At 28.2% G+C, this 14,697-nt stretch overlaps 1 protein-coding gene across 4 annotated transcripts; it reads left to right on the forward strand.

Moving 5' to 3' along the window:
• The first annotated feature begins 10,307 nt into the window (after nucleotides 1–10,307).
• Nucleotides 10,308–12,103, forward strand: LOC112638696 (28S ribosomal protein S5, mitochondrial-like). 4 transcript variants are annotated; one of them, XR_003123128.1, is made up of 6 exons: nucleotides 10,308–10,328; nucleotides 10,593–10,759; nucleotides 10,876–10,988; nucleotides 11,081–11,419; nucleotides 11,572–11,793; nucleotides 11,869–12,103. XR_003123128.1 is itself a non-coding variant. In XM_025410822.1 (4 exons), exons 2-4 carry the CDS (start codon nucleotides 11,302–11,304, stop codon nucleotides 11,934–11,936), a joined length of 408 nt encoding a protein of 135 aa, XP_025266607.1. In that variant the 5' UTR covers nucleotides 10,877–10,988; nucleotides 11,081–11,301; the 3' UTR covers nucleotides 11,937–12,103. The 4 variants fall into 4 exon arrangements, 1 of the variants encoding a protein (XP_025266607.1); XR_003123127.1 differs by lacking the exon at nucleotides 10,308–10,328 and having other exon boundaries at nucleotides 10,458–10,759; nucleotides 11,869–12,102; XR_003123129.1 differs by lacking the exon at nucleotides 10,308–10,328 and having other exon boundaries at nucleotides 10,459–10,759; nucleotides 10,921–10,988; nucleotides 11,869–12,102.
• The last annotated feature ends 2,594 nt before the right edge of the window (nucleotides 12,104–14,697 follow it).

Raw genomic sequence — 14,697 nt, forward strand, 5'->3', positions numbered from 1 at the left:
AGCTTCTGGTAAATTACCCATCTGATACTCAGGTATCGAAGGCTTCCATCTTGTGCAATTTATATATTTTCGAATTATTCCTCGGACGTTTTTTCTTCCGTTTATTCAATAAAATTGTTTTATCGCTTACAAAGTTGCCTCATTACCTGCATGACAAAGTTTAATTTATGCGTTTCTCTGATTATCAATTCAACGATATGGTTGCTAGATGGTAACAAAGTTAGATGCCTTTGGCTGAACTCTAAATTGGCATGCTTTAATATACCTCCGATTGTCTACGAATGAATTGAGTGATAATAAATTACTTTCCCTATCCATCGAGAGGTTCGCCTTCAAATTTTGTAATTCACTCTCAAAACTAACATAAATTAATTTTATTATACGCTTTTCGGCTTCCTTTAATTTTTCCATAGTAAGATATTTTGGGAATGTTTTTTATGCCTGACAACTAGCAGTAAAATGCAGACAATAAGCGATTCTTCATCTTGATGAACGATGAGAATTGTAATAGTATATCCATGTTTGTGTTGAAAGTACTATATATACATATTACAACTATTTCGCATTGTTCTGGAATTTCGATGCTGGGTATTAAATTAAGCGGCTAAGAATTCTCTTCATTAGATAATCACATCGGATCTCTCAACCAGATGGAATTATTAATAAAATCATAAAGAAATTATCTCTTTGATAACGCATCCGCAGGATTATCTTGAGAAGGTATGTCTCCAATTTCCATGTTCAATATCCTTTTGTATTTGTGATACACAATTTGCGACAAATGTTTTCAATTTATGCGGCGATGTTTGAATCCAATAAAGTACGATGGTTGAATCGGATCAAAAAATTTCTTTATCCAAATTAATTCGAAGAGATTTCCTAGTAGTTTTATAGTGTTCCAAGAAGAACTGTTGCGCATAATTCAAGACAAGGCAACGAGAATTTCTTGAGCGGAGCTATGCGAGTTTTCGAGCAAACCAGACTAATTGTATGAACACCAATGATAGTCATAGATCGTAGATATATTAAAGCTCCGTATAAGTCTTCGTTAGCATCGCAAAAGCTATGTAATTGAATTTTTACAGCACTATTCTCGATAATTTGACGTGGAAACGTGCAGTTGCTTAAAAGTTCGATTTGTTCCTTGTATTAATCCTTGTATAGTTCCTTGTATTTGTTCCTTGTATATTAAATAATTATTAATATAATAATTATAATTACGGTATCTCTCTTAGTCTGACTCTTTCTCTTTGACCTATCCGGCATGGGTGACCCTACCAGTAATTAAGGCCGTTCACACAGTCTTATATTTAAAATCGTTTTAAGTAAAATTTAGAAAATGTTTGTTATTTTATTGAGACTGAACAGAATTTTAAGATGCGATCTAAGATTATATTTAAGATGATTAAATATAAAAACAGATTGTATGAATACTGGCCTATGTTACCGCCGGCATAGCTCTCCGGATCATTAGAGTACTCAAACCTCCTCACCCGGCAATGCCTTCGTTAAGGTGGAGATACCATCGAGAAGGTACAATTTTTTTATTTTATTTTCTTTTAATATAATGTAGATTTTTCAAATTTTCCAAATAGAAAATATAATACAAAGAATGTATAAAATATACATATATTATATAATTATAAAATATTATAATGCATAATTACATAGCTTGCAATCATATAAAAATGTATTATAAAATATATATTATAATTATAGTACAATTTATAAATTGGTGATGCTATCAACATCAAATAAATATGTATTCGAATTTATTCAAATATTTTCAATAATACGGATAATGATGTTGAGAGCACACACACACACACACACACATACACACACACATAGATTATTTTACATATACATAGATTATTTTACTATATTACACGAAAATATCCGCAATATGTACAACATAAAATTGATTAGAAATTTTTAGAAAATTTTTAGATTAGCGTAGTTGATAATCTATCGCGACTAAAAAAATCATTAACCATAAATTTATCGCTTGTGTTCCTCTCAATTAAGAAAAATAATTTTAATGCGAAATTTTAATTCATTTTATAAGATTTTCTAAAAAAAATGTTTGATGACGCGGAAAGATAAGTAAAACTTTGATGTTACCCAACAATTAAGTCAAAGAAAAAATTAAATTTTGCGATTTAAATTTCGCGAATATATATGATAAATAAATAAATTAATAATAACAGTAATATTTAACCACAATACACATAATTTCTATTTATAATAATCGGAATACAACGTGCGCACACGCAATATAATTATTATCATTTTGTGCGACAATAAAAATATTGCAACATTAGAGGCGCATTTCATATAATTTGAACAATATTATAATATACGTAAGAAATCAAACGCGGATGCAAAATCTAATAGTCGATTTCTTTTCAAATATATAATTTCATGTAAATTTTGCGGTCAAAAGTAAAATATATATCTTGTTCCGCGAACAATTGCAAACAGGCTAAACTTTAATATCCTTGTGCGTTAAAATAATCGCGTTATCGCCACGCTCAATGAAGAATAACTGGCCCAACGATTAGACCAGATCAAAATCTCTCTGCCGAGTGACACGCTGGTTAATATCTGACAGAGAGAAGAACGATCCTAAAAGTGGGAAGCGACTTCAATTTGTCTTATTTCTTCTATTTCGGATCTCGCGAAATCGATCCACAACGGATAGTTAAGTGATTCATTAAACATCAGAAGCTTCTCTACAAGAAAGAACGAAACCCCGATCTTCCTGACTGCTCCCGATAACAACGATTTCGGCAGCGGATTAACGACTGTTACCCTTCTTATCATTTTCAATATATAATATTAAAATTCGCGTAAAAAAACATCTTCTTCCATTTTAAGAAATCTTTTCTTTTTACTAAAAAATGACTGGATATAATAGTTTTTATATACATGTTACAATCAAATATATTTAAAGGTAAAATGAAATACATGCGCTTTTATCGTTGCTTGATTAAATGTGTGAATAATAATAATTTTAGGGTACCAAATTTGCTCAAAATTCGAGACAAATCAAATCTGATAACAGCAAGATTAAAAAAAAATTCAACTTGAATATTTAGCAACATCAAATGAAAGATTATCAAGAAATTAATTTTTCTGTTGCATTTAACAGTTAAGACTTAGCACGTAACAATAATTTGCAGATATCTTACTGATATCAGAGTACCCATTCGATTTGTCTCGAATTTTTTAATTATTAATCACACATTTTATATTATATCATGCATTCCTAATATATTATTAAGAATAATATTAAAAAATAGTTTTTCAAATATGTCACAATTTACGCACATGTATTTTATTATATGTACACTCTTATCTAAAATAAACTAATTATAATATACATAAGTGGAGCATCCAGTAATTCCTGGTTTCTTAAAAGAGACCAAAAATAAAATTAATTCAAAATTAATTAATAAAATATACTTGTTTGTAACCATAATTTTTCAAATAATAAAAATTTTTCACAAAAAAGTTTGCGCAAAAACTTATTCAATTAAATTTATATTTGAAAAAGTGAATTTTATCTATTATATCCATTTTTGAATTATTATTTTCATTATTAAAATAATAGTGATATTAATAGGAGGATATTAATGGAAGAACATTTTTAACAAAAAGAGAAAATATATTTTCTCTCAAAGTATAATGAATTTTGTAATTCGATTTCAAACAATGTACGGTGATTGTCGTTAAATCATTGCCAAAACATTGTTTCCAGGAACCGCCAGGAAAACCTGGGTTTAATTCCTACTCTGTAATGAAACTTTCAATTTTCAATGAGGCACCGAACTAAGCGTTGCGGATAGATCTCACAAAAACCGGCGAGAAATAACTTTCCGCAATGAAAATCGTTTCGATTCTCCGCCAGTACAAACCGCGCATTTGCTAGCGTCCACCTGACATGAGGGACAGCGATAAGGCTTCTTCGTCGAGACAGCGATCACATCCAAAAACGTGAAAAGAACGCAATTATTTGCAATATAATTTATTATAAAATCGTAAATCAATAAATCGTAATCTATAAATATTTAACGCGATGCGAAATTCTCGAAATACATTAAATTAAAAACGATAATCAAAGAAAATTGATTGATAATATTTAATATTTTGCAATATTTTATTTTCGAATATACTTGTGTTTTCTATAATATTAAAAAAACGACAAATTTTACGTAAAAAGCTAATATCTAATTATTGGATTAACATCGTGTTTTTCTTGAATCACTTTTATTTAATAACCTTTATATTATGTAAAAAATTTTTTTTAATTTTTTTATTTGCGCGATTACGAAAGTTTCTCGAATTTATTAATAATCTTTTAGTATAAAAAATAAGCTATCCAAATATTTGAATAATTTTGCAATAAAAATATTCAAATAAAATATATCAAATGTGTTAATTAAACAAATTTTGTTATTGTACGTATTTACCTAATTTCGTGTAATGTACAATAGATTTCTTTTACATTATTACAACTAGATTATAATTTCTATACAATTGCAAAGAAAATTATGAAAAATAAAAAATAATATAATTACAATTTATAGATATAATTATAATGTTAATTACAATTTAATAATTGATGCTATTAGTATCAATATTCTCAACATAAGAAAATTGCAAAATTTTTATTATTTAAAATGATTATTCAATGATAATCAATGTATATGATTTCAAATAAGTTAGAAAAAAAATTATTTAAAATGAATTACTTTTGTCTCTCAATATTTTATCAAATAAATATTATCATATTAGATACTAATAACATTCACCTTTGAATTTAAAATTGTATAATTTAAAAAAAAAATACAATTTTTAGTAGTGATAAAATAAAATATTAATACAATTTACAAAAAATAAAATATTAAATTTGGTACATGTTATACGTATAATAAAATGCAACTTAAATGTACATTATGTATTTAAGTTACATTTTTTACATTTTCCATACATTAATTTTTTTTATTTTTATTTATAGTTTTTTTATAATTAATTTCAATTCTTTATATATAATTTATTTAATTTTATATGAAATAAATTATATATATATTTAATTTTTATATGCCCTAATAGCCCTAACAATCTTAACAACCTTAACAGACCTAATAGCCCTAACAAGCCTAATATAGACCCCTAAAAATAACATATTTTTATGTTTTTTTTTTCTTGAAAATAAATTTAATTTTTATATGCTTTAATAGCCCTAACAAACCTAATAGGCTTAACAAGCCTAACAGTCCTAACAGCCTTAACAGACCTAACAAAGACCTAGCCACCCTACTTGCTGGCTTACGCCAGCAGAAATTCACGATCATGTGAAATTTGGGAAACCCTAATTAGGAATTCGCGATAATGAAAAATTTAGGAAGCCCTAACCGGAAATTCGCGATAAAAAGAAGCCTTAGCGGCGCAACACATCTTTTGGCCAATATTGCCAATATTGATGTATTTTCCAAGCCAGTTATCTCTGCTTCTGGCTATAATCATTTTGACGACTATTTGTTTAGTCGTCGACTATTCGTACGATCGTACGATATTATGATCGTATTCATCATTTAGTCGTCAGAAATCGCAAAATAAATTATCATGCATAAAATATAATTAGCATGCATTTTAACTCTCGGTCGGCGGGTTGCTTATAAATATTTTTATTTTTTAGATTAAATATTTAGAAATTAAAAATCTATTTTTAAAATCGTTTTGTGAAAGTCTGTGTGTCTATATATATATAATGGAAATAAATATTTCATGTATGTCTATATCTATTGTTATTTTACAAATATTTTTTCTTTTACTTTAATTTTTACACGTATTGTCCCGCCAATCAAGAGTTAGAAGCAACGGATTTCTTCATGCATTTACAAATCCTTTGCTTCAAAATAAAAAGTTGTCACTTACCGGCACTGATGCGCAACAGCGGAATTGATATTGAAGCTATGTTGTCTGTAACATACAAATATAAAAAATGCAAATTATATCAATGTTCAAAATAATTAATATTTTAAGAAATTATTATTGGACTCATTGAATTTTATATCCGATATACGCAATTATAAATAGATGTATAAATATGAAATAATTTTATAAGTAATTAATTGTTTTAAGTAGAAACTTTTATAGAAAGAATTATTATAAAAATTTGTCCAATTTTTTCATGTTTAAATCATTTATATAAATCTAATTAATTAATTAATTAATTTATATAAAATTAATATAAATAATAATACACACCATCAGGTTGTTCCGCTGGTGCAAGATGCCTTTCCTAGGCCTGCTCCTCCTCTCAGATCATCTGGGTTGGTTACATCTATAACATACACATAGAAAATCTAAATTATAACAACGTCCAAAATAATTAATATTTCAAAGAATTATTATTGTATGTATTGTGTATCTTATATTCAATCCATATAATAATAAGTAGATTCATAAAATAATTCTATAAATTAAAGAAAAACATTATTAATAATTTTATAAAAGCTTATATCTTTACAAGAGATTATAGCTTTTATTTAAAAATCTTTTTCTCTCTTATTTAAATCATATAAATAAACAAATCACATTAATTGTTGCGATTAATTGTTTGATTTAAATTATAATAAATATATTTAATATTTAATATATAATTGCAAATAAATAAACTATTTACCAGAAGGTTGCTCTGCCGGAGCCTGATGCCTCTCCTAGGCCTTCTCCTTCTCTCAGTTAGACGCGCGATACTTAACGGCACTCCCGCACTCACGAGCGATATTTTTATATCGCTATTTTCGCACTTTTACGCGCGATACTGAACGGCACTCCCGCACTATTCGATACGATTAAAAATTTTCTGTTTTGTCGCGCGATGTATATATTTAATATATATATACTTTAAACGGCACTCCCGGTTTCGGTACGAGCGAAAATCCCGTTTCACTTTTACAAGAGTCATCTTCGAGTCAACAGGTCGGGAATTCAACGCATCTTACCTCCGAACAAGAGTTAAGTCCGAAACGGAAGAAAACTATCGATTGATGGAATCAACGCGAATGGAGTTCACTCGACTCTTGTCCGCGCCTAATATCCTATCTCAGACGGAACAAGAGAAGGGATCCATTAACGACGATTCCAAGCAATCGATCGAATCCTAACCGATCCGTACCGAACTGGAGCCAGAAGCAGAACGTGACCTCAATCAGCCGGACTTTTGAGCAAAAGCTCAAAATCGCGCGCCCACATACACAGTACTGGCATCCGCATGCGCGCCGGCATCACCTAAGTGCCGCGTTGCACCAGGCGTGAGACAAAGATCGTTGCAGCAACGACTCAATGAACATCCCAGTTAATTGACGTCGGAAGATGACAACTCGATGACATATAAATGAAATTGGGATTGCGAGAAAGTCCAACGCGAAAACGCGATGACGCGATGACGCGAAAAAGCTAAACGCGAAAACGCGGTAACGAGACGCCGCCATCCCCGACACGTTGACGGCACCGACGACGCGAAAGGGTACTTAGCTTCCTCTTCAGACTCCTTGAGATTTATTCTAAATTAAAAAGTTTAAAATAAACTTCAAGGCACCATCCAAGTACTAAGCCCTCCCACCGCGACAAGGTGTACCCCGTGGGAGGGTTATATTATATATAATTTTATAAATAATATAATATATAATTAATAGATATATAATTATAAATCTTCTTTATAAAACTCAAAATAATTCATTTTGTAAAACTAATTATTACGCGTAATGAATTTGTTATTTTCATTATTGATATATATATATATGCAATACATGTTTATTAATACGATTATAGTCGAAAGTTTAATATAATTGAAAGTTATGATACAATAATCGTTTAATTAATAATTAATTTAAGAATAAACGACGTATTTCGCACTACGATCTTTATTGCTCGAGTGTCGCTTTATGAATGATACGAAGGCCATACGTTGTACGACTAGCGCGCTATTGTTTACGTCAAGATCGAATGTCGTGTTATTGTTCGTTCATATCGAAATATATTGTATTATATTTTATATTACAATATAAGGCAATATAAATATGTTAACGTACGTAGAATATTTCGATGACAAACAGATAATAATATCAATCTTGGCGTAAGCAATACGTATTTTTATTATATTCTATCATATTATATTATATTATATTATATTATATTATATTATGTTTTATATATTTTAATAGCAGCAAATAATTTTTCGATACTGATCGCGATCGCGTCTAGAAAAGAATTTAACGGAGCGTCTTGTACTACTACTTTACTCTTTGAGTGTCATCGCGAATGATAATAGAACCGAACAAATTAATCCAAAAGACCGTGTTATTATTATTTTTGTACCGAAACATTTTTCAAGACTATGGCATATAAACATATAAGAATATACGACATATTTCGCACTACGATCTTTACTGCTTGAGTGTCGCTTTGTGAATGATACTAAGACCGTATGACTAGCGCGCTATTGTTTACGTCAAGATCGAACGCCATGTTATTGTTCGTTCGTCATATCGAAATATATTGTATTATATTATATTATATTTTATATTATAATATAATATAATAAATACAGCAAATAATTTTTCGATATTGATCGCGATCGCGTCTAGAAAAGGATTTAACGGAGCGTCTTGTATACCACTACTTTACTCTTTGAGTGTCGACACGCGAATAATAATAGAATCGAAAAAGTTAGTCCGAAAGACCGTGTTATTATTATTTTTTTATCGAAACATTTTTCAAGACTCTATAGCATATAAACATTAGCGCGCTATTACGGTACCAAGGTCGGTTATTGTTTGTTCGTCATCGAAATATTTTACGTATTTTAATATATACGTATATGTATATATGGAATATATTTAAGTATATAAAAGTATTTTATATTACATAGATTTTTTAATTATAGGATTATTTATTAAAAGATTGATGTATGGAGTCTTTCATTATGTTTAGATTCATGATTCAATTATTTTATTGTGCGTTCTCACAATTCAAAATATTTCAATAATTGAAAAATAAAGCATCGCAGATATATTGTATTTGACTCTATAAATATCTATAAATCTATAATACTAAAGAAATAATTTCTGCTCGTAAAAATCGATTTCATATCGAAATAATAATTTATTATTTTAGATTTCTGTTACTATAATTCTTAGTTGATTAAATGAATAAATTACGATTAAATGCGATAGAGAATTTTTGTCGCGATTTGTATATAGATATTAATTATGTGTTATTTATAAAAATTAATTAATCATATAGTTATAATAAATAATTTTCGGTGTTGATCGTGATCGCATCTAGAAAAGAAATTTAAAGGCGTATCATTATATTACTCATAAAAAATATTAGACAATAACATATAAAATTATATAAATATGAATAAATATGAAATTATATAAATCGTTTCATAATCGGCATGCAGATATTACAAATGCTATCTGCATCTGATTTATATAATTTTTCATATGTCATTGTCTAATATTTTCGAATGTGTAATAATATTAATGTCACGTTGAAGGTAGATTAAAAGATAATCCGAAACGTTCGTATTTATTGTATGTATTGTGACGAGTAATTTAAAATATACTAATAATTTGAAATATAATAATAATTAAAAGAGAAAGGATTTTTCTTGTGCTCCAGTTATCGCGCTTTTTATTGGCTCTTAATTATCAATTGTTTAGTTAATTTTTAATTATTATTATTTGAGCCAATTTTTTATTTTAATTTTAATATTTATATTATTTAATATTTAAAAATAATATTTAAAAATAAACTAGAATATTTTTTGTGTTATAATTTATTTTCAATGATGAACCGTTGTGATAAAAATCACGTAAAAATGGCGGTGGCGATGGTGATGATGGATGATGTGTGATTAATATATTGTATCAAGGAATATATTAATAATTAATTATATTATTAATACAGGGAGAGAAAGACCACCTAAAACTTTAGATTTGTATTAAAAATTTAGCGTTTTGCATTATCGATACTTGTGTTACGGACGGAACAATACATAATAATGTTACCTACTGAAAACATTTAGGATTTAACTTCGTAGTTCATGTCCACGTTTTTATTTCAGAGGGCGTATTGTCTTTAGAAATTATCCAAGTGATCTATGATGTTTCTTATTCTTCTTTCTGATTGAAATTAATTGAGGCAAATATTTTTTTAATTAAACGGTAGTATATATTAAATTACATATAATAATGGCGATGGTGGTGATAGATAATGTGTGATTAATATATAATATAATATAATATCGGGTAATATATTTTAATAATTATACTTGATAGATAGATAGATAGATAGATAGATAGATAGATAGATAGATAGATAGATAGAGAGAGAGAGAGATGACAAAACTTATTTATATTACAAATTTATTTAATATATACAAACGTTTTGCAATACTTATGTTATCGACATTTCGTGTACGAGGCATGGAATATAATCCGAAATTATGTTACCCATTGAAAACATTCGTAGATTTGACTACGTAGTTCATGTTTATATTATTTTGTTTATAGGATGCATTGCTTTCAGAGATCGCCTAAAAGCAGACTATGACAAAACAGAGTGAAAACTATGAACAATTTTGTTGTTTGTTTTATAGATTTTTAAAATGGCTTTTCGTATGCTACATATTTGTAGAGTTGTAAATAATTTGATAAAAATGTTCAATCTGTAAACAATGGTAACGCAAATGAAATATATTATTGTCTCTAAATCATTATATGTAATTAACATATAATATGTATTTAAAATTAATTTATCAATTTAATTCTAATAAAATTATGAAAATTTTTTCAGGTATATATTATTGTATTTAATATTGTTTAATTTATTGTTTGTCAGTCATTCACATTTGTTAAAAATAGTCACTTTATTAAATAATGTGAGAAACTCTATGTTCTTTGGGAATAGTAAGTAGAACTTTTATGGATATAGCATTTTGATAATAGTTTATATTTATAATAGAAAATAGTTTGTATTTCACTGTGCTTTTGTTCTATAGAACCTGAAGATGAATTATGAAAGGGTGTGACAAGTATCAGTAATGCAGGAAGACGCAGAGGTAGAGCAAGAAGAGTAGTGAAAAGAGAGACCTAAGGGGCAAATAATTGGCATGGGAAAAATTCCGATACAATTTCCTGGTCTGAACACTTCTGTGTTTAGAGGAAAAGAATTAATTCAACAGCTAAAACTGCTTGTAAATCTTGAAAGAAAGCAAAACTAATGGAATTACCACAAAGTCAGACCAGGCCAATGCAAATAAAATTATCGCCATTGAAATGTGGTTGGAGGAGTGTTACAATGGATGGCAGAAGCATTGAATTAGATCTTATTGGAAAAGGTTAATATTTATGCTATTATTGGATTATAATGGTTAAATTACATACATACAAAAATCATGTGATACGATGTCTATTATCAATTTTTTTTTTTTTTGATGTTTCAGTTCTAAATATTAGAATCTTATATAATTAATATCTTTGTTTTCTGCAGATACATTTGAAAGTTTTGAAACCTGGATTTTGGGAAACAAAATGATAACTTGTATGACCAGTAATTTAGCACGTAAGACTAGAATCAATTCATATATAGTAACTGGGAATGGAAATGGATTGGCTGGATTTGCGTTATCAAAAGCCAAAGCATCCCTAAAGACGATTAAAAATAAGACTGGTCAAAGATTAATGTATATTCCTACATATAAGGAACACACTGGTAAGAAAATACTTGTCAATACTATATAATATAAAATTTATTTCTTCTCTTTTAATATAACTTTGTATTTTTCAGTGTTACATGATTTCTTTACACAGTTTGAGAATATAAAAATATTTGTAAAGAAAATTCATGAAGGATAATGGGCTTGTTTGTCATCATGCAATAAAAGCATGTGAGATAATTGGCATAAAGGATATGTATGCCAAAGTTCAAGGAGGAATGTAAAAGCATTCTTTATTGGTTTATTGCAATAAGTGTGAATATAAAGTATTTAAAGGCATATTATACTTTTTATTTAATTTATATTAGAAAGAAACATTTTTTAATTATAAAAATATATATACATATATATATTATTATATATATATATATATATATATATATATATGTTAGACATAAAGCTAAAAAAAACGTGGATTGTGTCGATTAATTAATTAATTGTTTTATTTAATTATCAATTTATTATATGTATATTATTAACAATGATTTTTTGTTTACTTAAACTTTTATAAGGTTGTACATAAGAAACAATCTTTTTTATTTAATATTTCAAGCATATTTTCATAGAACTTTAATTTAATTATTATATTATTAAAAATATTGAACAAAATAAAGAATTAAGCTGGCTTTCTCTGTAGTCTCATGGCAGATTATATCAGTAATCATACTTTAATTATTGCAATATATCATGAAACAAATCAATATATCAAATATGTAATGTAAATATTTTAATTTTTTCGTATACGATCTATTTTTTATAATTTTTTCGTATACGATCTATTTTTTATTCTCTATCGATGTTTTCATAGTGAGTTTCACCTTGAGGATTTTACTTCATATATTTGCAATAAAAATATATTAAAGCAAATTATTTTGCAAATTTATTCTAATTTTTATTTAGAAAGAATAAGATTTAAAAAGACGTATGAATTTTTTCAATTTTTTTACATATTTCTATTGAATAAAAAGCATCAGATAAAACTGACTTTTCTGTACATTTTAAATGTGTCAAAAGATTTGCTCTTTATTCTTTATACTTACTGCAATAATGTACACTAAAAATGATAGATCTATATTAAAAAATGATAGATTAGTAGTATATTTAGTAGTTGGAAAGAAAGAGAGCAGAAATGAAAAGTGCATCTAGAGAATTTAAAAGAATAAAAACCAAATCTAAAAATAATACATAAAGATTAATATTATGTATTTTTTTCATGAGGAATGTGGAGCGCACATTTATGCATTTATTTATTTAGATGAGATTTACTTTAGAGCACATTCAGTATTCAACTTTAATTTTATTTTCTCTTTCTTACGATATAAAAGTATAACATAATTACCTGCAAATGCTATTATTTTTGTATGCTTACAGTGATACAGAAACAATATTACGAGTACTATATTTACAGATAACATCTGTATAATAAAAAAAGTACCAAAAGTCTAATGGTAAAAAAAGGGTAAATATTGTAGACCAGCATAAGTATCAACCAATTATTCCACTGCTCTGTTTCATTAGGGTTGCAATTTTCTTTTATAATATCATGAATATTATAAATAAGATAAAGATTTCAGTACGTTTCAAATAAATTTATATATTTTATGTATGTGAATACTGCGCACACATATTAAAAGGTGATAATATCGCAGTTATAATAAGATACAATCCTGGCAATGTAGCGATGTTTGGATTCTGACAATAATTTAATTTGATTTATTTTTAAGAAATGCGCACAATACTTGAGAGCAAATTATTTTTGTGCTACGTATTACCTGTGTAAAATTCCACCACACAGTGTCATATTGTCTGCGGTATATGAAAAGCTTCATCGATGAAATAATGTGATAATACAATTGAGATATAAGAAAAATAATATAGTACTTGTAATGAATAACGTTAATGTGGAATACATAAATATTTTATATTTTTAATTTTATGTAATTCGAGATGAGATAAGACACTCATGATTACTTTAGAAATGTGTCCACAAATATCATTGTAACTTCAATAGCTGCACATTCGTCAAATTAATCCTATTACGTTAAATGAATACAGCAGCTTGTTTAATTTAATCTAACCTAACCAATTATATTTATATGCTCCTCATTTAAAATGTGTAAAAACTGTACGTCGCACATTTAATACGATTAATATACTACGTAATAAAAATGTAATGCACTAATGAAATTAATTAAATTATTATTTTTGAAAGCATGATAAAATCCAGCAGCATACGCTTGTGTTTACATTCGATATCCAAAGACACTGAGGGTTAGGTTAGATTAGGTTAGGTTAGATCAAACAAATTTATCGTTTAACAGTTGGCCAGCCCTACGAGATAGGCTGTGCAGCACTGCGCGCGCGTACAAAATAAATTTGAAATCGCTTCTAGCATAACCATCTTCACGCGATCGACTTTATTTGAATTGCACCGAATCGAATTATGATGCCGATTTGTCCGAATGTAATTCGGGACATCGCGATGCTGTATAAGCGTCGAATGAGCACGAATTGTCACGCAAATATGATAAATCAAATCTACTCACCGGCTGTTCCACAGGCCGCTCTCCTCGGACAGTTCGCTCGCCTCGGGACGTCCCATTCCGATCTTGATGCACACAAATCACACGATATCATCAACGCGAACGCGCGACACTTTATTCGGCACTCCCGATATTCGCTCGCATCCGATAATCATCATCAAGGGCGCGAATAACGCGACGCAACTTCGCTCCATCTTCGCGATGACCCATCTATATATCGTCAAAAATCTCGCTTCGCGCGTTTCCATCGACACATTATGAAAAGTCGCGCGACATCTTGGACACTCTCGACACTCGTTCACTCGCGATATTCCGTTTAAAAACGTTTTAAAAATGCGAAAAATGCGGATGTACGAC

The sequence above is a fragment of the Camponotus floridanus genome, unplaced genomic scaffold (genome assembly GCF_003227725.1).
Source record: "Camponotus floridanus strain SB8 unplaced genomic scaffold, Cflo_v7.5 scaffold35, whole genome shotgun sequence".
Lineage (NCBI taxonomy): Eukaryota > Metazoa > Arthropoda > Insecta > Hymenoptera > Formicidae > Camponotus > Camponotus floridanus.

Excerpts from the sequence above, each read along its gene's own strand:
- LOC112638696 (XM_025410822.1), top strand. The coding sequence starts at position 11,302 with ATGGAATTACCACAAAGTCAGACCAGGCCAATGCAAATAAAATTATCG. Across the intron at positions 11,420-11,571 it reads ATTAGATCTTATTGGAAAAG|ATACATTTGAAAGTTTTGAA; the intron begins GTTAATATTTAT and ends TGTTTTCTGCAG. Across the intron at positions 11,794-11,868 it reads TACATATAAGGAACACACTG|TGTTACATGATTTCTTTACA; the intron begins GTAAGAAAATAC and ends TGTATTTTTCAG.